Below are 23,429 nucleotides of genomic sequence, written 5' to 3' on the forward strand. Positions count from 1 at the left end.
GCCTATTTTCTGTCGTACAACTGGCCGCAAGCATCACAAACAGCCGCAAACCAGATAGAAATCTTTCTACCTCTACCCTCTGTTGCCCTTTGTGTCACGTTCTTGGCATAACTTCCAGGTAGTTAATGAAGCACCCCCAGCGTTTGCCGCAGCGATAACCGCGAACTTTGACCCTGTCGCTGGGCATTGCCTTGCACCTCGCTATCGCTGAATCGCTTGTACGCAAATAAGCACCGGTGAAAAAGACCGCTGCAGAGTCTCGACGAACGTTACGATATTGGAACCAAGCGACACGATCCTCTTTACAAATTGATTTCGCGACGAGTGATCTCGAAACAGGCTCGATACTAGGAGGTGTCTCGAAGACACCAATTTCTATCGAGGCTTCGATTTTTTTTCAATTTAACCCACTTCGCGAAACAAAGTTATTCGTAGATACAAACGGTACAGCTCGTACGTTCTACAGGAGCGATACGATCGAAACTCGATCTCTTACGATTGTCTCTTACAATCGAACTAAAGCGAATTTTTTACGATCTACGACGTAAGATCTTACGCTCCACCGTTTCTTCTCTTCTGTTTGCGAGATTTGAATTTACAAAATGTTAAATTTATTTTCGTAACCATTATACCCAAATAGACCAAACAGTGTACGGTTAAGTGAAGCTCTTAACGTCTAAAACAGAATAGATATATTATACATCCGCGAGAACGCTTCTGTTCATCTACACCGAAGAGTTTGAGAACAAAATCCGAGAAAAGCTTCTCGTTGGTTGGGAATATCGACCACCGTCTATCGTTACTGTCAATTATGGAGATTATTACCGTACTTATTTGTACAATTGCGCAATAACCTCGAGAACGGTTCTAAAATGATCTCGAAAGTACTTGGTATCGTTTTCGAGCCAATTTCAATTGCACAATAATCTCGTGGATGGTTCCACAATGATCTTGGAAGGAGACAGATACGCTTTCGACCCAATTTCACTCTCAGCCCTACGGCTCTATCTTACACGCGTTCCGCGCGGGCCTCGGATTATTTGTACGGCACGACACGGACAGTGAAAATCCTCGGTCGGATACAACAAACTTGTTTACGAGCGGTTTCGGCCCGAATGGCGGATACATGTCCACACGACGACATCCTCCCTCCCCGAAACCTTTCCTCTCGGTCCCTCTCGTACCCCCCGAATCAATATGTTTCTGGCGTGACACCGCCAAGCCGATGAAACGTGCTGGAAAACTCGTGGCGCCTTTGCGGAGGACGACGATAAATCTTGATTTCGAAGCATCGATATGCCGCGCGGCGCGAGTCCAGGCAAATGCTCTGCCAACGTTTAGACCACCGCGACTGAGATCGATGGACGACTCGCTCGGGATCATTTCCATCGATGGCTACCCAAAACGGTGAATCGTTTTCCTTCTGTCTCGCGGTAGCTCCGACTCTTATCTCCGATGGAATTCTATTTAAACTCTAGGAGGAAAAAGCTGAAGAACCGACTCGAGACCTCGAATAATAAACCATCGAGACGAGACAAACGAGACTGGTGGACCGATCGTTCCGAGACGAAACGATAGAGGTAGACGTTAGGGGATGGATCACTTTTTGTTCGCGATATTCCGACCTGTGATGCGATTGTCGACGTACTAGCGGAGTTATGTAACTCGGTAGACTCAAAGATCCTCACCACTGACGCCAAATATACCATGAGCCAAGAGGCAGAAGAAAGTGGAACAATCGCAACGGTAACTACTGGGTAGCAAGCTTCGAAATTCGGCTCTAAGCACGGAATTTTATACACAATGATCGGAGTGAGACAAGGTTTCGTTCTTGGTGAAGTTGCGTCGAAACGACGAAAACGATCCAAGAGTGAACATCCTTGCAATTACTGGAGACGCGTAGGGTTCCATGAGAGGAATTTTGAGTCGAAGCTTCTGGTGGTAATAATTAACAGAGGAGAGATATTTTTTAGGTGGATCTGGATCGGTGGATTTAAAGATGCGAACCTGGGTATTCGCGCGATGAACGATACCCTTTTCGTTCATTTACCAGATCGAGAGTCTTATCTCTGATCCTTGACGAATACGAGAATCTTATTCCTATTAAAAAAAAAAACCCTGATAGAGGTGGATACCGAGAATGATGTATTATTACAGTTCGTTACAGACGAAAGTCGGGGTACTCGCGAGTGTTACGGTGCAATGATCGGGGTAAAACAAGGTCCTATTCCTGGCGAAGTTGTATGTAAATTCCAGCAGCAAAACCATCTTGCAACAGTAAACATCTTTGCAACAGCTACAGACCGTAGTCGAGGGTTCTCCGTAGCCATTAGTCCGTGATTCGGATAACGATGAGACGTCTAATTATTCGGAGTCTAATACTCCCCGTGGTAGCGGTACGCCAAGGGGGAGATTTCATTACAGTTCGTGATCTTTGGATCAATGGGGTTACAGGCGCAAGCCTCGATACTCGTGAGCGCCACGGTGCAGAACTGGCACTCAATGTCTCGCGATTGCATCTTGAGTAGGAACGCGTCTCTGTTACTCACCGGCCAGAACGAACCCCCTTGTTATCCTCTGTGTAGAATAATTGCAGAGTGCTCGGTCGCGATTCCGTGCACAGGGTACAACAGGGTTCGCGTTTTGTGTAAAATATAGAGCATCGTTACAAACGACTCCAATTATCCACCGATCGATCGATACTCGATGTCTTAATGTACATTTTTCACTTATTCTTCGAATTGACAGTCCGTCGCCAATTATCCCGCCAAAATGAACATCGCGCGGGATGTAACATCGTTATTGGCGACTCGAATTATCTTTTTCTGGATTCAATGTATCTTTGATTCATTTAGATGGGCCAGTATCGATTGTTGTTGAAACGAAACAACCGGTTCATCAGCTTATATATACTTCCCGCAGAGCGAAGTCCAACTGTCGCTAATTAAACCATTCGTTTCGTACTTTGTACAATTCGTGTCGTTGTTCACGGCTGGAACCACTGCACGATCCACGTAGAAGTTAACAGAATGGATCGTATCGATGAAAATATATTTCAAAGATAAGGGTACGTTGCATCGAAACCGATGGGCGGTCCTTCCTGGGGGTATAATGAAGCTAATCCACCGGGAAGATTCGAACTGTACACCGACGCGTCAAACTGGCTTTATTGACACAGAGCTCGGTACACCGCTTGGGAACATACACGGCAATCAACCGGTCGAAATAGTCATTTGCATTTTGACAGCTCGTTAATTGCAACCGGCGAGCGGGCCGGTGGATCGACCCGCATGCTATCGCATCCTCGACGTTTCTTATAATTTCGTACACCGATCGAGCGTATGCGATCAACGTCGCGCAAGGTTCGATCTATCGTTGAACGATGTTCCAGACTTAACCGTATTTTCGCAATCAATGTTTTCATCGATAAAGAAACAAAAGTGTTCGATTCGATCGAATCGTAATCGCGATCGCGACGATTTTTCGAAACTCTGCCGAAGTAGACACGGATCTTTCACGTTTGTTGCTTCGTTCACGAGACCGTTAACAGGTTCTCCTTCGTACCTTGTTAATTCAATTCCTACCAATTTTTCGTACCAGTTCGCTGATTCTTCAACTCGTTCGTTAGATCCACTTTATTCACCTCTCCTTTCGTTACTACAACCACCTTTCGAAACCTCCTAAACTCTATCTTCAAACATACCCTTATTCAACGTGTACAACTTTCCATATATTTTCATTTCAATTTCGTTCGTTTCCTTACTTTGCTCCGCCACCCGTTCAATTGTTCGCGTTTATCGATTCGTGTATCGCTCTACGATTTCGAGGCCAGGTACGAAACAGCCTTGTACCAGCTACGTTGTGCGAATCGTTCCGTGTACAATAATACAAACGTATCTCGGGGTCGGTACGATTCTGCGGGAATGAAAGACAACGGATAAAATCAACGTTTCTTTCACCGATGAAATTCCTATCCGTTCGACGGTGAAACGTCTCGATAATTCGTGTTTTAATTTTAGATTCAATTTGATAAAAAAAAAAATCGTTCGAAACTTTTATCCGGATAGAAATTGCACCCGTCTTCGAGTAAATCGTTCGTTTGGACGCAGCCACGGTAGAGGAGGATCACCTGGCTCAGCAATTTCGTCGTCGAAGTCGTCGCGGCGGCGACGTTGTCTCATTGAAAGGAAATCCCGACGAGTCACCGGCAATCGCGATTCTTGAGCATCGTTTACCGCCGTTTCGCGCGAGACAGAACTTCGAGTAGGTACCGATGATGTCAGCGCGGCTCCGAAAACGCGAGATCAGCGCTGTACAGCCTCGTTTCGTCGACCGAGTATGCAGATTCTTCGCGATCCGTCTCGAGCTTCGGACAACCTTTTTGAAATACGAGGTCTGCTTCCGACCGTCGATATTCGGGACGATCTCGTATGTTTTTCCAACGCGTATTTCACCGAACATATTCCCGGAGCCATTGTACCACGGTTCCGTAAATAAGAAACGAACGTAGTGGATGAAGCGCACCGGATAAAATCGTACGTGAATTTTACTTGAATATTCGTCAGCGATTACGTAATTGCCAAACGGCTCTGTCACGCATCCACGAACGCGTAGAAAGACAGAATACGCTGAAAGTATCGCAAAGTGAAAGAAAGATCACTGTTACGGGTAATTCTCGTCCCGTCGGAGACTTCGCTAACGAAAACGTCCGATCCAATACGATTCGATTCTCCTTCGCGCTGAATGTTTCTTTCCTTCTTACGGTAGAAAGGTTACCGTGTTAAATCCAATTACGACATCGCCCTACGTACTTTTTTCTTCTCGTACTTTCGACGATTTTTGAGAAAGCTGCGCATCGGAGGGACAACATTGTCAAATTATTGAAACACGCAAGAAAAATTCAACAAGGATACACGAAAGACAAAATCGTCCAAGAGAGAACGAGAGGATAGAAGTTGGAGAATAAGTTATCGGATGCGTTTCCGTCTAATAGAGACGTCAAAAGGAAAAGTAAGAAACAAATGGTGAAATTTTCAACGGAATGCTTCTGGATGGCTCGATATTTCCCCCGATTTTACAACCCTCGTGTAGACAATAGCGTCTAGACCGCGACCTAGGCTCGATAAAAGCTTGAAAATTTCTCGAAAATATTTAACAAAGCTCCCTCGTGAATATTCAAAGGCTCGGGTCAGCCACAACGCCCGCAGTTGAAAACCTTCGCAGCCACCACCACCACCGCCGCCGCCATCGCCGCCACTCATGTCTAAAAGAAGAGCAGATACGATGGAGAGGGATTCGCAAAAATGACGTCCGTCTCGGAGACGAGCATTTTTCCATTAAAGTCACCAGAAATAATAGCCAGACGAGAGCATGTGTAGCACGGACTAAGGGCGGTTTCACACCGAACAATTTCCACGGTGCAAAGGGTACTTTGCATCGAAGAATAATGGATTTCCCGGCGCGAGATGATCCTCCATTATCCGGACGGGTTGAACGGGCCAGGATTTTCCGCAGGCTTCTCACGGAGAAAAGCTCCGCGAATTTTTATCCACCGATCCACCCCCTCGACCCCCCTAACGCCGCTACTCCTCCACCCCTGGCTGGTTCTCTTCTTTCTAAACGCGACACCCGGATCGTCCCATTGTTCCCGGTGCTCTCTAGTTCCTGTGAGGTTTCATTCGCCATTTCTCTTTGGACCTGCACCGAGCACGGGTTGTCGGCGACGCAACCTACGTCGCGACGGTGGACAGGAAGGATGTTTCATTTTCTGATCCCACGGGATACCTTTGTCCGTGGACAATCGTCCACCGTGCGGAACGTTTCTTCTCGCGGATTTCTAATCGTCGAAACGCGTTTTAACGCTCAGCCCGGTGACTACTACCGAGCTCGGTGAAGAGGCGCTCGCGAACTTCCGAAGTTCCTCGAATTTCTCTCGTTCGCCAGCCTTGCGAACTCGGCGCGGTGGCGGAGCTACGAAGCTTTGGAGGTTGATTCTTTGAGGGAATCTGACGGTTCGTTCGAACGCTTTTAACCCTTTGCATTCTAGGAGAGTGTAAAGGTACTCGTCGTACGATTACACGGTTGCGTCGATTTGCGAGAAGAATCGCAACAGTTGCATCGATTTATCGTAAGAAGAATTGCAAAGGTTGCATCGACTTATCGCGAGAAGAATTGCAACGAGAGTCGCGTCGACTCGTTACGCGATAAATTGTGCAACAATTCGTTGTCGAATCGCGGAGTCGCGTGCAAAAATGTTCACCCTCGTCTACGAAAGTTTCCGACGTCCCTTTCGAAGCTGATCGTCTGCAGTAAGCCAGGTGCACGGACAACCAGAAATTAAATTTAACCCGTTGTACGAGGGCGAGACGCTGTAAGCCGGATCAGGGAGCCGTGAATTAGTTTTAGGTTCTCGTATCAGACTCGTGTTTATCCGACGTCGGAGCCCGCGTTTCCTGGTCGCTCGCAGTAGGATATCTTGCGAAGAATTTTTCATTCGACGATGATCTGTATTCGATTTTTTTTTTTTTTTTAAACGTGGATTCTCGTTCGAGAAATTCGACGTTCGATTCGAGGAAGTTACTGTCTCCGAACGTTTCGAAACATTTGTACCGGGAAAATTTTTTTTTTATTCGCGATATCGACCCGCTGCAATTCTCATTGTCGTCGATGGATCGTTTCCATTGATACCGAGTTAAGATCGGTGTTACGGTTAAAAGTTGACACGAATCGGGCAGAGTTCTCGCGACAGAAGAATTCCAATTTATTTCTCATCTCCAAGCACCGAACGAAATTTTCGAGAAATCTCGGGGAATAATATCGATGCATCGAGATCACGGTCGAAGTCGCTAACGCCCGAGACAACAATTTCCCCGTATACGATTCTATGTTTGCCGAAGATGCAACCCAGAGGCAACCAAACGTATCTTTAGGAGTACCAGATCGATACGAACGATACCGCGTATTACGTAAGCGAAACTGTCGAAAGCCAGCGAGCGAGCTCGTGACCCGGGCCAGCTTTGACCTTGGCCCGCATTCAAGACTGCAGCTGCAGATGTATCTATACAAGCGCATCGACTGCGCATAGACCGTCGCATACACCCCGAGATGCATGTGCGGGTGCACTCTGCCAAAAGGGGCACAGTACAGACCGTTTCAAAATTCGAGATCACTCGAATCGAATTGCACAAGTATTCCAATTCCTTACCAGTACGTGCATTATCCGAGTTCGAAATTCATTAAAACAATTATCGGAGCATTTTCTCTGGCGTGATCTTTCTAAACAATATATAATATTGAACGATAATAGAATTAAATGTAATATCAAAAGGAATATACAGGATGATAAATATGTTAAAAAAGGTGTAAACCGATAAAAGAAGTTATTAAAACCTATTTATATTACATTTCGGACGAAAGGAAAAATTCAAAGAATCTGCTCGCGAAAGACTTCACTTCTCCTTAAAATAAATCGACGATAATATTCATAATTTCGGAGCGTTCCAATTAGACGAATTCGGTTGCAAGAATATCGACTCGAGTTCAATTCGAAGGCTCGACTCTATCGGTGATTCGTCGCGAATGAAATTTGAGCGCACCGGTAGGTGGAAATGCAAACACTCCGGAGCTTTTCCGAGTTTACGTGCGCGAGTCGAGCGACCGGTGTCGGTGTGTTTGCAAGCGCACGCGTGTATAGATCGTTGGTTGCCGAGCCACTGCAGCCGTGCCAAGAATTCGTCTCCCCTTTACCCTCTACCCTTTCCAAGAGGGTGAAGCTGACCTCAGAGCGGAGGAGCGTCGGCGCTATCTCGACTACCGTGCAAACCTGTGGACACGTTCTAACCACCGACACGCGCCAGAAACTTTCCAGCTTCCGGTGCCGAGGGAACGCACCAAGTTTCGTTCACGTTTCTCTTCGCTCGCGGGCCAAAAATGTTTCGAATTGAACACCGAGTGCCCGGACAGCCGAAAACAACGATCGTTATTATCGCTCAAGGTCGTACGAGAGATTCACCAATTACGGGAACCCTCTCGAGCACGTGTTACAGAGAGTTCGACGAATCGTTTTCCCTGGAATTGTCGTCGTACCTTCACTCGAGCACGTCGCGGACAATTTACCTAACGAATCGAGTCTTGTATCGTTCGCGTCGAGTGTTCGACCAATTCTGCGATCCATCGATACCTTGTGCTCGTTCGGTCGCGACTGTTTGCGAGACAAATATTTATTACGACTTGCGCGAACGAGAAACGTTTCTGTAAACGTATATCCGAGAAACGTGTACATCGAAGAGTTACCCAACGTTCGAAGAGCCACGAAATTGTAAATAAATTCTCGGTCGTTCGTTAATAATCTTCGAACGTTCGTAACTTTTCAATAGAGCATTTTCGACCTTTCTCGTACAATTCGTTCTCGATTTTGAAATACATTTCGGTTTACGTTAACGCGATCGAATTAACGCGATACGGTACCGAGGAGGGCTCGAAACGTTCGACAAAGAGTAAACTATCCTCGGAATCGCCCCGATCGTTGGATTCTATTTCTCGATCGAGACTTCTCGTTAATTTCGCGCAACGTGTACCGAATCAACCGAACGAAATTACACATCCGATAACCACCACCGTGTGTTTCCCGCGTGGAGTAATAAACAGACAGGATGACGTTAAGGTATACGGTTCGGTTCCGTGTCCGTATAGCCGTCCGCTCGGCGAAATATATTAACGAGGATCGTGTAAATGTTGCGGAAAAAAGTATAAACAAACCGAGAGAGAAGCCGCTGCACCGGTATTAAGGTTACAGGGGAACCACCATCGGGTGCAACCCGTACGCGCGTTCGGTGAGCTCAGGTGCATCCGGGATTTATGAACGCGTTTAACGAGCCGGGCTGCGTCAGACCCTTCACGGATATTGCAAAGGATTAGAAAACCATAATTCTCGATGATTAAACGCGAGTTATTTACCGAAAGGATTTGCCAGGGGATCACACGCTCGTGCGCGCGCATAAGCTTAATAACGCGGACTTCTGCGTCGGTTCTGACTGCCGAGCGTAATTGACTCTCCGCCGAGTGAAATTAAGCCGCCACCCGGCAAGAAAAACATTTGCTCGACAGTTTCCCTGTAACGTTAGAATAAATCTCGCGCGTGCGGGGCTAATGAAAGTCGAGTAAACGAACCGAGTGTATTAACCGTGAATGGAAGTTCAACAAGTTGATATCGAGGATACGGTTTCCCTGCTCCTACGTATTCTACGAACTACCACCGAACTACAATCCGTACCTTCTCTCGTGGTTGTTCAACCTTTCTCGCGATTATTGCCAGAAAATTTCTCGAAGCAAAAATTACGCGCGATTTCGAACTCTCTCGTTACGAGGTTTCGAATGGAATTTTTCTTGCGCAACGAGACAAGTGTTGCAATTTTCCACGGAACCTTTTACGATTTTACGTCGACTTAGTAAAGTCTAGTTATCTGGTTTCTACAATATTTCGATTCATTGCGAATGGTAATGATTTTTATTGTAACAAATTATCGAATCCACATTGAGATGAGCGACATCATTATCAAGCTCGTACACTGTATTATCGATACACGATAATAGTCGATGTTGCAGTGTCGGCTGTGGTTACACACGAAGAGGGAAGTCTTCGAATGGCAAACGGATTGGTGAATTTATTAGATTGTTCCGAAAGTTATTTCGTTTTTTTTTTTTCGTGAAGATGAAACACGATTCTTTCAGAGCGTATAAACATTTTATTAAATTACGTATTCTCCATTTTGGAAAACGAAATCACTTTCCGTACGAGCCAATATCTCGAGTTTCCAAATTACCGTCAATTGCATTTCGTTCCAGTTCATCGCGCTCTTTCTTCGTTCTTATTCGAGTCGACGTACGAGTTCGAGAAACATCGAGATCCGTTCGAAGCGATGTACGCGTTCGAAATCTATTCGAAGCGACTCACGGGTTCGAAAAATATCGTTTAATTTCTCGAGACAAGTTTTTCGAGCGCGAACCAACGTCAAAAGCGTCGAACGGGCCATGAAACGAGGATCGACGCGTCGGAGAAGGGTGGATAGTCGACTCCTTTTCCCAGGGCGGTATTTCACTCCCGTAGATGGACCGTCTCGATTGTTTTTCGGTAATTCGAGGTAGGACGGCGAACACGAGACGCTCCCGGGAGAAAAACAAGCGGAAACGCGGGAGAATCTATTTTCCTCGATGGAAAGAGAGAAATCGGGGACGTTCGATTGATATTTACTCGAGACTCCGAGACGGCGATTCTTGTGTCTTTTAAAAATCGTCCGGCCATTCCGCGAACGTTTACAAACTTTCCCGAGGACGTTACAGTTTCCGAAGTGTTCCCGCTATTGGACGATCGCGACTACTTTTACGTTAGCCCTGATTCCATCCGATACGGGGAACCGTTGTCGCGCGAGAAAACATCTCGGTGGAAATTCTGATGCTTGGTTCGGACAAACAATTTAACGCCTATGACTTTTCGCGATTCGTTTCAACGAAGAGTCCGGGGAACGCGAAAGCTTTTGGAAAAATATTTTCCCACCGTGGCGGAGAGACTCGGGAATGTAAACTTTGCAGGTATTGTAAAAATCGGACCCGCGAGTGGCAACGTTGTTTCGTTGTTTCTAATCGTTAGAAATTCATACAGATTTATTTATTTAAGGCTGGTAAACTCGATACACGAAAACGGTGACATCGACCCTTCGGTTTCGTGGTCGGTTTTAACGAGTCGCGTCCAGGGGAACGCGAAAGCTTTTCGAAAAATATTTTCCAGCGTTTCGATCGAGCGAGTTCCGCGAACGCATCGATCCACCGATGCCACCGGTGAACACGTCGCGATACACCGTTCCGCGTTATCTGTTCTCCGAACGGTGGATGGAAACGCGCCAGAGACGACGCCATTTGCTCACTTATTACTTTTTAAAGCAAACACGGAATAATTATCCTAATTCTCCCGAAAGTCCGGCGGTGAACGGTTCGGGCAAACACGAACCGGGCTCGCATCCCGGGGATAAATTACCACCGCGGCATAATGGTTCCAGCTAATTTACGGAGGCCAGAAATTAAAGTTTTTCGCGTACATTCGCGCCGATGGCCGAGTACCGTAATAACTCGTCTTCCATATTTCTCTAAACCTTCTTTCTTTCCGTCCCGCTTTTTTTCATCCTCGTTTACCACGCGCGGTGGTGGTGGCGTCTCTGTCCCGTTCCGTTTCCCTTTTTCCGTAGCTCGAAGTCGCAGACACGCGAAATCCCCGCGGGCGAAATCCGATTCTTCGACCGCACGGGGGATGGGGTCTTGAAACTTTAACCGGCACGAAGAACGACGAGGGAGGGAGGGTGAACCACGACCTGGTTAGAGAAAGAGTAGAAGGAAGAACTAATTGCAGTTTTGACTACTCCGAGAACCGAGCCGAGTACCCACCGTTAAATATTGCCATGAATGGAATATTTCATTAAGTGCGGCTACGCGGAAGTTTCCGCGCACCTGCGGGCAAGGTGAGTTGTACCAGCTCGTTCCCTGGAAGAGTCCGCGAGGAGAATGCTCTCGATATCTCGCCCCCATCCACCTCGATCGAGCGGAGAAACTTTGGTTCCGTGTCTCGGTAACGTGCTGCTTGTCCGAGTAACCGATCCCAGGGGTTCGTCATAGGGGAATGCACGAGTATCGAATGCAAATTCGCGATACGTTTCACGACGAAATTAAAGGAATTTTAAGGTAATTTCCTCTGTAGCGATACGATGCACTTCGAATATTTATACGCTCGGGTGGAAGGTTGAGAAATCGGTGAATTTCGACGGGAAAATGGTTCATTTCCGGATAGAATTCCGTTAAATGTTATCGTAATGGTTCTTTCTTTAATTCTTTCGCTCCGGCGGGCGTGTGTACACGTCCTCGAAGAATGACCATTCATATACGAAGAGCGTGTATATACGTTCTGGAAAAGTGGTCGCTGAGGTACGAAGAGCGTATTAATACGCTCTAGAAAACTGGTCGCTGAGGTACGAAGAGCGTGTATATACGTTGTGGAAAAGTGGTCGCTCAGGTACGAAGAGTGTATATGTACGTTCTGGAAAAGTAGTCGCTGAGATACGAAGGGCGTTGTATATACGCTCTGGAAAAGTGGTCGCTCAGATACGAAGAGCGTATATATTCGTTCTGGAAAAGTGGTCGCTGAGGTACAAAGAGCGTAAATATAGACTCTGGAAAAGTGGTCGCTGAGGTAAGAAGAGCGTAAATATACGTTCTGGAAAAGTGGTCGCTGAGATACAAAGACCGTATATATTCGCTCTGGAAAAGTGGTCGCGATTAAAATAATATTTTGTCACTTAACTTATACAATTTCTTTCGATCCATCTACTCGGTGAAACAACCAACAACGAATCTGTCCTCGTTCACAAATACATCGTTTTCTCCCCTAATATTCCTCACGCGACGTCTCTGCCCGCAGACATACCCGATCTCTGCAACCAATCACGAGCAACGTACTCTCCAAGAGTAAATGCAACAGCGGTAGCTGTTCGGGAATTAACCGCGTCGTCCAAAAAGCAAAAGTTCGACGACTCATCGAGAACGCGTTCGCGTCCGTTGGCCGCACAATGGCGTACGGTTGTATCGCTACCGGAGACTCGTACCGGACTAAAAGCAACCCCCTCGAGCACGAGCATCGCTGTTGCTAATTAAACGCGCAAATTACAGGTTCCGCGGAGCGTTAAAACACGAAGCTTCCGACTGTCTCGGTGGAAAGTCCGAAACGCGCGGGTTCGATCGCCGGAGAGGATCGAGCTAGCCCGAGGTGGCCGTATATATGCCAACGAAAGCTGAGAATTCGCGCGATGGTCGGCTGACCTTAACCCGCGCGAACCAATGGCACGGCTTTGTTGCGTCCGAGAGTATCCAGAAACTGAACATCGGGGTGTAGGGTGGATAGGCGGGATTGGTCCAGCGCACCGTATTCGTGAGAAGGGGGAACGCATAATGTGTCCGAACCAATCCTGTCTCTGGCAGGCGGACCGATTCGATAAGCTCTTAATCCATCGGCAATTAGTCCGTACAGTAGCCCACCGCAACCCCTTCGCTGGCTCTGCTGCTTAAACCTGTGGCCCGACCGTAAATGACCGCTGTCTCTGTCTCCTCGAGTGGTCCTGTACCTCCCCTCCTCTTTCCACCGGCTAATTCAACAGTCTCTGTGATTGTATAATTAACCACCGACGGCCCGTGTGTGTTTATGCACGGAGTGCGGTTGCAACTCCTGCACGATATTCACGGGCCAGCGATTCGAACAATAACGGAAAGCACCACGGGTACGGTTCACGTCCCCGGGGGGGTTCTCTCCCCCCGTATTTTCTTTCTCGCGAGTGTGTGGAGCGTACAACGATGCCTCGAGATCCGTTTCAGCCCGTGGATCGGGGAAATGTAAAAAACAGTGAAGGTTTGTACGGGCGAGAGGTTAGATTCATTCGGGTTGTAGTCATTTTTGTACAGTGGATAGTTGAGGAACTTTGTAAGAACTCGAAGTGTTTGGTTACAGAATGCTGTTGGGTGGGAGTAATTTAACTCGTAGGGTAGGTTGAGAAAATCCAAAGTAGACCTAGCGATTTGTCTTTGGCATTGGAGGTTGTTCGATCTTGTTTTCAAGGTGTAGCAATTTTTGTAATCCGGGTAATGGGTAGTCGAGTATCTTTGCAGAGACTCGAAGTGGAATTTCATTACAGAATGTAGTCGAGTACGTACGATTCGACTCGTAGAGTGGAATAACAAGGTTCAGAGATCCACCGATTCTTTCTCGTTAAGATCTCGTCGAGCTTCTCGTAAACTTCGCGCGATCTCACGACGTATAACCCTCCGTTCGAGGTGACAATCTCGTAAGAACGTTTTCGATTATTTTTCGACGGAGTTTCGATCGACGTGAGTTCTCTCGTACGTCGAGAAATCCATCGACGGCGTCGAAACATTTGTCACGGGGGGATGGGAACTTCGATGCAACGTTCACCCCGAAGATTTGTGTCGCTTTATCGCGTTCTCTTTCTCAGAATCTCGGTCGCTCGGAACTGTGGCGCAACCGAGGAAAGTCGAAACGGAAAGAAAAAAAAAAGGAGCCAGAATCGCGCGATATTCGGGTAATTCGTTTTAAAAGAAATACACGCGACGTTCCGGCTCCTTATTTTACGGGCGTTCGAAGGGAACGAGTTTCCAAGCCGTGAAAGAGATTCGCGGCGGGACGCGAGGAACGGGGTGGGGAACACCTAGCGCACGGGGAATAAAAGAAAAGGGAAAAGAGACTTCAAAAGAGCACAAGAGGGAACAGCTACTCGGTACTTTTGTCGTAAAGAGGGGAAAGCATACTTCGAAAGAACTCACCGTGATACGTCCTCCTGAGAAACAGCTCGTGGCGTGGTCGCGCCGTGGAGCGCGAGAGAAGACGCGTGACGTGATTCTTGCGAGTACGGCAGGGTCGAGTTGTTCTCCAGCGCCGACACAGAGCCATTTTGTTTTCCTGTTCGCGGGAGGGACAAACAGAAAGAAAACAGGCAATTTAGAAGTTTCGCTGCCTCGCGGCGGGGACTCGTTACGCGGCTCCCGAACGCGAGTCGACACGCTCCGCTTCCGATTCTTTCGAAAGAGCTCGAATAAACGAAAGTATCCGGTATAATGCTACGTTAACATTCAACGGAGGGTATCGTTTCTCGGTCTGCGATCGATTAATTCCAATTTCGAAGTCATCAAGGCGAAATATTGCGCGACTCTGCACGAGAGATACACTCTTGAGACTCTTTTACAGAAACCTTGCAATCTTCGATCTGCATTTTGCAAGAGACAAAGCAATCGTACTTGTAATTGACTCTCTATATAAACGTACTCGTTCGTGAACTCCAGCCGATCTTGGTAATTGAAAATCCGTGACGCGTCGAGCGAATTGAATATCGCGCGCAAATATCCTTGTAGCGCGTATCCAGGGTTTCGTTCTGAAAATTTCGTTCTCTAATTTTTTAAAACGCGATCGTCCGGTCTACTACCGTAACCCGCGAGACATCCGTCAACGGTTACGCGCACTTTTGTTTGCGCGAGAAAATTGCGGCAAACATTCCAAACGCGGAGATATCTGGTAGCAATTACGTTTCCGGTGGATCGACTCTTCGAAGCGTAATTTGAACGCGGTGAAGATAAAACCGGCTGGTTTTCTTCGTTTCACGGAAACGTCCCGGGCGCTCTTGCAGCGGTCGTGGAAAATGGGTCGCGGTCCGGTCGCCGCGTACCTGGGAGGAGTTTACGAGCGCGACTTTACGAGCGCGATGAATAAGTTACGCCCGATCGTCGGAGCGGACAGGAAACCGGAGAATCGCGGTGAAGTCGCCGGGATCAAAAATTCATTTCTACCGCAGGCGCGGGTGTCCCGTGTTTATGCCCAACGTGGAACGAGACACGGGAATTGAAAGTATTACGGTGGAGTTAAATTTTGAAAGAACGTTGGGAGAGATGCTCTTCGTACGTGCCGATGAAATAACAATTGAGACTTATGGAGAGAAACTACGGAAACGACACCGGTCGTTAACGTCTTTCCGTGGGTTTGCAAAGTCGTTGAAAAATTCTAGCGCGAATGGATCTAGGGCTAAAAATTCTTCTGCGATTGAAATTGCAAGATTTGATATTAGTATTTCGAGAGATGCTCTTTTTACGTGTCGATGAAATAACAATTGAGGCTTATGGAGAGAAACTATGGAAACGACATCGGTCGTTAACGTCTTGAAAAATTCTAGCGCGAAAGAATCTAGGCTAAAAATTGTTCAGCAATTGAAATTGCAAGATTTGATATTAATATTTTGAATAGTATTGTGGAAGGTAGAAAGTTCTCAGCGGAAAGTAGATTAAAAATTCATTTCTATCGCGTGGGTGGATATCCCGTGTTTATGCTCAACGTGGAGGAAGACACGGGAATTGAAATTTATCACGATGGAGTTAAATTTTAAAAGAACGTCGGAAGATGTTCTTAGGTGTCGATGAAACAACAATCGGTGTATTTGTGCGCGAATATCGATTGTCGACGTCCCGTTACGGATTTTTAATGTCGTTAAAAAATTCCAACGCGACAAGACCTCTACGGTAGAAGAAACATTTCAGAGATCGAAGTTGCAAGATTTGGTATCAATGTTGTGGAAAGCATCGCGGAAGGTAGGAAGTTCTCTCGATCGATGGAAAAGATTATTTTTCACGAGGATTGCGTATCTTCTACGAGCTCGCGATCGTTACACCGTGCACTGGATCAAAAAGCGAGACAGGATGTTACGCGCAGGATTGAACGTGCACGAGCAATACGTAGAAACTAGTCCCCGATCGAGCGGTAGCTCGACCGTATATACATAATTCTGCCGAGGAATCAATTACGGTGGCTCGTTAATTGCAAGATTACAGAGGCTCCTGTCAGAGACTGTGTTCGATCCAATGCCTTCGCGCGTTCGTTTTCTGCGCGCCAGTTGCGATTACGTTAAGCGAACGTACACTGTTTACAGTAGGGAAATTAGTTTCTTGGTCAAGAATTTTCTCCATTTTGCTGCCGTACATGTAGAATAATTTAACGAAATTTAACACACGGACAAATATGTCGCAATACTTTCCAAAAAATATCTTCTAAACGCGGAACGACTTTAATTAAAGTATAATTAAATGTTTCCATCGTCGCGAAAAACCTTCGTTCGGTTTACTTCCGTAAAATGTAATTCTGTTCAAAATTCTTTGTAAACGTTTTAAAAATTTTCCGCAAATAACAAATATATAAAAAAAAAAACTACTATTCACCGTCGTTCACCGACCGATGATACCAAACAATTGCAATAGTATCCCACGACGAAAGTGAAAAATTATTCGGATATGCGCGTATAAAAATATCCCCTTCGAAATAATCGAATCGCGATCGAGCGATTTTGAAACGTATTTTCGTAACCGAAAAACAAAAAACAAAAAAAAAATGTTCCAGATATTTTTCTCGGTCGCGATACTTTCCTCCCCGATATCCCGACGAGTAAAAAATCGATAGTTTCCAAACCGAGCGTGGAGGGAGGATGGAAAATATTTAAACGGCTCGTTTGAAGCTCCCTCGACGATTGAATTTCAATTCGTGCGCGCGTTCGCGACAATTCCCGACGATGAATATTTAATTTACACGGCAGGGAACGGGAGGGGGCTGCTAAACGACGAAACAGTGGAACTTCGGAGCAGGGGATGGGGCGAAGGGGGTGAAAACGGTCCCGTCTCAAAGCGGCGGTGAAAGAATTTCCTCTCCGCGGCGGAACCGGCGTCCTGCGGTACGAACAAAAGTAACGCCGGCACTTTTCCGCGGCGCGTGAAATATTTATCGTTCCGGAAGGACGGCGTCATGAAAATTCGAGAAGAAAAGATCGTGAAAATGTCCCGAAACGACGCCAAGGAAAGTTGCGCGGGGACACGAACGACGAATAATGCAGGCGAATGGAACAGGGCCGGCATGCTTACGTGGTTGCGGCGAGAGTGAATTGTCCGAGGCCATCGGGGGTGGTGGTGGGGGTACGATTCCGGTTTCCGGTTTCGCTACCAGAAGAACCACGCGATCCTGGGTCGCCTTCAATGTGGCCACCGCTTCCTCGTGCGTTACGTTCTCGAGGTTTTTGTCGCCCTGCTGGAATTAAACGGATTCTCTTTTTTATCTTTGATTTGCACGCAACACGGACGACGCGACGAAACGATCTAATTTTCACTGACGTGGTAAACGATTCGACGTTGATGCGGTACGATCGAATTTTAATCGTCAGTTTTCGTGCAATGGGTCGTTCAATAAGTTCCGTCGTTCGATAAAACTTATCGAATAGTACTGCATTGGACAATACTATTCTTATTGAATATTGAATAAGAATAGTATTGTTTATATAGTATATAGTTTATATACTACTGTAGAATATATTTAATAAGAATAGTATTGTTTGTATAGTATATAGTTTATATAGTACTATAGATTATATTCAATAAGAATAGTATTGTTTATATAGTATATAGTTTATATAGTACTATAGATTATATTCAATAAGAATAGTATTGTTCATATAGTACTATAGAATATATTCAATAAGAATAGTATTGTTCAATGTAGTACTATTCGATAAGTTTTATCGAAGGACAAAACTTATCGAGCAACCTAGCATGTACTGTGCACGGCTCGTAAGAAGTCACTCGCATAATATCGCACGGTTTCGCGATACGTTTCGTTCACTTCCTTCGTCGCGATTACTACGCCCGATAGTTTCGAACTACGATACGTTACGATCGAGAACACTTGCGGGACGAGGTGCGTCCCTTTGACCGATCAAACCCGCATTCCTTCCGCAGGACTTCTCGTCAACTGTGCACAGTACACGATAATCGCGCGGGAGTTAAGGAAGCTGCGCTGCTTTGTTCTCCACTTGTGGCATTCAAGATTTCGGTAGGATTGAAGTTTACATTTTCGTCGTTTCAGAAAGACGACCGACAATTTTTTGTATTATCAACGTACACGTTTCGTAACAACTTGTTTCGCGACTTGTTTCGATTTGTCTTTTGGAAACGAGGTTTCATAAATTACGAAAGAAGAAAAGAAAGCAACGATACGAGTACGTCGATTCGTCGAAGATTAATATTTTCAAATGCAGAGCAGGACACATTGTAAATGTCAATAGCGTTGCCCGTTGCTCGAACGAAACACCGTTAACAACATCGGGGATTTTAGACGCGTCCAAATGAATATGGAAGATACACTTCTATCGTCGTTTTTTCCCTCGCGTGAAATATTTCTCTTCGTTCATTATCGCCGTTCATTCATCTTAATTTCCTAACCTATTCCCTTTCACCGTCCCGCATCACCGTACTTTAATTTTTCGCCCGAGGAGGAAAGGTGCGGAAAAGGGATAAGAGAAAAGTTCGCTAGGAAAATGCGAACCGGTCCCGAGAATCGATCAAGATTTAGCGAGGCTCGGTAATTGATTTCTTCCGTTCAATTTCCCCTATCAATCATCGTTCCTTTACCCCTTATGGGGCACTTCGAGATGGATTATAGAACAAATATTGCACGAATCTCGCGCTTCGTCTTTGTCGTCGTCTTCGTGTTTGCGAACGCCTACACGCGAGAACAGGCGTACACCGCGCGATACTTTTTGTTTGCGGGGGAAAAAAATAAAAAATACCGCCACACTCTTCGCGATACTGATTTCATATAGTAGAATATGCAACAGCACAGCGTGACGCGTGTGTACGAAAAATATTCCATCGTCGAACGAGAACCACAAATTCGATTACGGAAATAGCGTTCGGTTTACATTATATGCAATTTATTCACTTTGTCATCCTTCTGTTTCCTTGTTTTCGTAATACATCGTTCGTTCGCGCTGTTTTTTTTTCTTTTTTGGAAAAATAAACCTTCGATTCGCCGTCGAACGAGATATTTCACTTTCGCGACACAACGAAGACGGATCAGGGGGAAAGGTAAAGATTTTAATTGACAGTAGGTTTTCGGGCGGCAACAAACAAGAGGATGGATGTCCGCGCAGCTGCGCAAACAACGAGAATAAATCTTCCGACGGGCTGTATTTCAGTTTTTTTCGTTCTTTTTTTTTTTTGTTTTCCTCCTGTCGGTTCAGTTATTCGGTCAACGATGCGCAAACCGTGCGTGAAAAACGCAGCGCGACCCAAAGAGGAAGCGACACGGTGTCGTATGCGCGTGTATGTGCCCGCGCGATAATTATCCAGCGGTGGCTGACACGTGGGAAAAAAAAAGACAACATCGGGGAAGCTTCCGGCACGGTGTCATAAACAACGGACGAACTTCCTGCGGCGTTCGTTGTTCTCAAGTATATGCCGGCACGCAATCGCGCGGAAAGTTAAATCGACTTGCGATCTGCCGTCTAACGCGTCTCGGAAACTTTCGGATAAATCGTTCACCCGAAACCTCGAAAGAACCTCGATCGATCGCAACATCCAGGTGCGGGGCAATTTATTACGAGCTTGGTAAAGTTTTTAATACGTACACCGTCGGTCCAAGAGCGCGAACCCGGTCGTCGAGTTGCCGCTACCTTTTATGGCACGCGATCTAATTAAACGCCCGACGATCGAAAGACGTCTATGCTTATTTTACGCGTGGACGACTCGACTCGACTCGACTCGACTCGACTCGACTCGCTTCGAATTTGATTCGAGTCGATTGCGCGCGAGTCACCAAACCGAATCGACGAAACTCGCGTTAATGGAAGTCGAGCGAACTCGATCCGATTCCACTCGGCACGAGTCGAGGTTACTTGACTCGACTTGACTCGAGCGAAACTCGTAGGAATTGAATAGGGCGTGTGCAAGCAGGATTTTTCGAGAAGAAATTTCGAAGTAGATTCGACCAAATTCGAGTCATAAATTCTAAACGACGCAACCTACTCGACGCAAGCGAGCTGAACTCGACTCGATTCGACTCGGTGCGAGTCAAGGTAACGCAACTCGACTTCACTCGACTTGACTCGATCGAAACTCGTAGGAATTGAATCGTGCGTGTGTAAGCAGGATTTTTCTAGAAGAAATTTCGAACGAAACGATTCTTCCGAGTAGATTCGATCGAATTCGAGTCATAAATTCTAATCGACGCAACCTACTCGACGCAAGTTGACTAAACTCGACTCGATTCGACTCGGTGCGAGTCAAGGTAACGCAACTCGATCCAACTCGACTAGAATCATCGTTGACTCGATCGAAACTCGTCCGAATTTCAATTCACGTATTCATCGTGCAAGCACAAATTTCGAGAAGAAACATCGTAACGATTCTTCCGAGTCGACTCGACCGAATTCGAGTCACAAATTCTAATCTAAGCAACCCACTCGACGCGAACGACTCTAAACTCGACTCGACTTGACTCGGTACGAGCGAACCCAACGCAACCCGTTTCAACTTGACCGAAATAAAACCTTTACGGATCGAACTATAAATATACGAGGAAAGATTTCCAAGAATAAATATCAAACGAGACGACGTTGAAACCTCGGAGTACCGATGTTCGCGCGTTTCAAATTGCGCCGGCCGTGGTTATAAATCAACCGGGTCGATGTACCAGTTTTAATCGCGGCTTTTTCGTCCGTGTGTCTCCGGAGAGGTACGCGGGCGAAGAAAATGGAGACCGTCGAAGCGAAAAATCACAGGAAGCTTTGAGAACGGCGTGGCTCGCACCTGCAACCACAGCAACGAGCCGTAACATCGCTGACGGAAGAGCTATCAATTACTCGTCGCCATCAAAAACCACTCTGATCTATTTTTCGCATCGCCCTCGCTCGACTGCACGGTTCCCGCGCGGCGAGGATTTTTCAAAATGTGTCACGAAACGTTAGAAAGCCACGAAATCTACATCCAATTTCCCGCGACGAACGGGTTTTCCCCGCAATACGCAAATTTCAAACGACTCTCGAAAATTTCACACCGACTCGTTCGTTAGATTTCAAGAAACTTTCCGTTCCGTTTTTTTTTTTTTCTCCTTTTAAGTGATTCTCGATCGGGCTTTACCCGCAACGATGAACACCGTCTCGATGTTGAAAAAGCGAGAAACGTTCGTCGATTTTATAGCACCGCATCGAAGAGCTGCGTTCGTGGAAATCGAGCGTGCCAGAACCAAACGGTTCGAATCCTAATGACTGCACACACGTGCCATCCCTTTTTCGTCCGATGAAAAATGAATCTGTTCCTTGAGCGGAGCGCGGCTCCGCTTCGCATGAGAAATCATCCAATCAAGAGCAGCGGTTTTTTTCGTCGATGTCGTTTCTCGGTGAAAAAAGTTCCGTGAATCATCGATCGATCACGAGCATCTATAAATCGTTAATTTCGAAGATGTTCGAAAGTCATCGATCAACCACGGAAATCTATAAATCGTAAATCACGATTTTTCCGAGTATACGGCTTCCAGTTTGTTTCCCCCAAGTTTTGCAACGAAACGTGCTAAAGAGACACGTAACTTTGATCGAGGTATTTAAAATAGTGTAACATCGATTGAATTATCTCGAAGGAAGAATCTCGTTGATACGATATTCTAAGCAGCGAGATCCTCGTTTAATGCACGCTTTACGACGACGATAGAAGCGACGATACCGGGAATAAAATCAAATCTGATGGAACGTAATTTCGCTTAAACTCACCAGAGCGTTTCTGACGGCCACCAATTTGTCTCCAACTACAAGACGACCGTCCACTTGTGCTGCACCGCCCTCCATAATTTTCGTCACGTAGATTCCATTGTCACCGGGTATATGTTGATTGCCAATACCACCGGCGATACTGAAACCGAGGCCCTTGTTACCCTTAATTAGCTCGATTTCGATCAGCTGCGTGTGTCTCCGTCGGCGTACGTACTGAAAATTAATCGAGAAACATTCTTAGCCACGTACCAGGGAATACCGATCGAAAGACGTTAAATTACATTTTCCTCGAAAGGTTAAACTTTCAATTCTTTCGCAATTATTTATCTTTCGAACTGTGCATTTTTTATAGTACTCAACGCAATAGCTAAAATTGCCCGTAGATCGATCGTTTGGTAGCTGAAATACGTATTGGATTGTTCGGAAAATCATTTCGTTTTTTTGGCGAAAATGAAACCCGATTTTTTCAGAGTGTATAAACATTTTATTAAATTATATATTCTCCATTTTGGAAAACGAAATCACTTTTAGATAAACTAAAACACGTCGAGACATATTTCCATCGTCAGATCGATCTCGAAAGTTTCTACAATTATTCCGTTTCGAAACTGTGCATCTTGTAAAATCAGCTAAGCAATCGGTCTCCGAACTCTGGTTTCTTTTATAAATCATCGAATTCGCACTAACTGTCGAATTAACGGGAGAATCGATCGATTTGTAATTATACGGTTCAAGTCAGTTCCCGAAATTGAATGGAAAATCGTGATTTTCCGAATCGAATTCAAGCGGAGTGAATTTACGTTTTCACGGAGCCAGGTTAGTATCCTGGAATAAATCGTGCTCGTTCTCACGGTCGGGGTCGTGGCGCAACAATGAATCCGCGTAATTAAATGCCCGTTCAGGGTCCAGCCTAGAGGATACCCACTTCTCGAGGGTATTTCCTCTCGTTCGTTTCGCGAGATTTATCAACCAGATTCGTCTTCGAGATCATGGTTTTCCCCATTCGTCCTCGAACGAATTTCTTTCCCGAGAAATTGTACGCAAACGGGTTCCCTTTTCATACCAATCGAGGAAATCTCGATGTCGGCGCATCCTAAACGACACAATTTCCACCCGAAAATTCCTAAAAGGCACCCCCACTCCTCGTGGGAACTTCCTCTCGTTCGTTTCGCAAGATTTATAAACTAAATTCGTCTTCGAGATCACGGCGTGTTCCCCTTTCGCGAAATAAAATCTCCCCACGATCCAGTTTCGTCCTCG

General features: G+C 46.1%; 1 protein-coding gene across 18 annotated transcripts in view; it reads right to left on the reverse strand.

Annotated features, from left to right (window-relative positions):
• Positions 1-23,429, reverse strand: part of LOC143144991 (disks large 1 tumor suppressor protein-like) — a 796,996-nt gene that overhangs the window by 117,402 nt on the left and 656,165 nt on the right. For 17 of the 18 annotated variants that reach the window (XM_076307933.1, XM_076307928.1, XM_076307927.1 and 14 more), the window contains 3 exons: positions 22,170-22,382; positions 17,497-17,659; positions 14,371-14,506 (listed from right to left, as the gene is read on the reverse strand). In XM_076307933.1, coding sequence (XP_076164048.1) covers positions 14,371-14,506; positions 17,497-17,659; positions 22,170-22,382 — 512 coding nt within the window. The remainder of the gene's footprint in view (positions 1-14,370; positions 14,507-17,496; positions 17,660-22,169; positions 22,383-23,429) is intronic. The other variant, XM_076307923.1, reaches the window with a different exon arrangement.

The sequence above is a fragment of the Ptiloglossa arizonensis genome, chromosome 3, assembly GCF_051014685.1.
Source record: "Ptiloglossa arizonensis isolate GNS036 chromosome 3, iyPtiAriz1_principal, whole genome shotgun sequence".
NCBI lineage: Eukaryota > Metazoa > Arthropoda > Insecta > Hymenoptera > Colletidae > Ptiloglossa > Ptiloglossa arizonensis.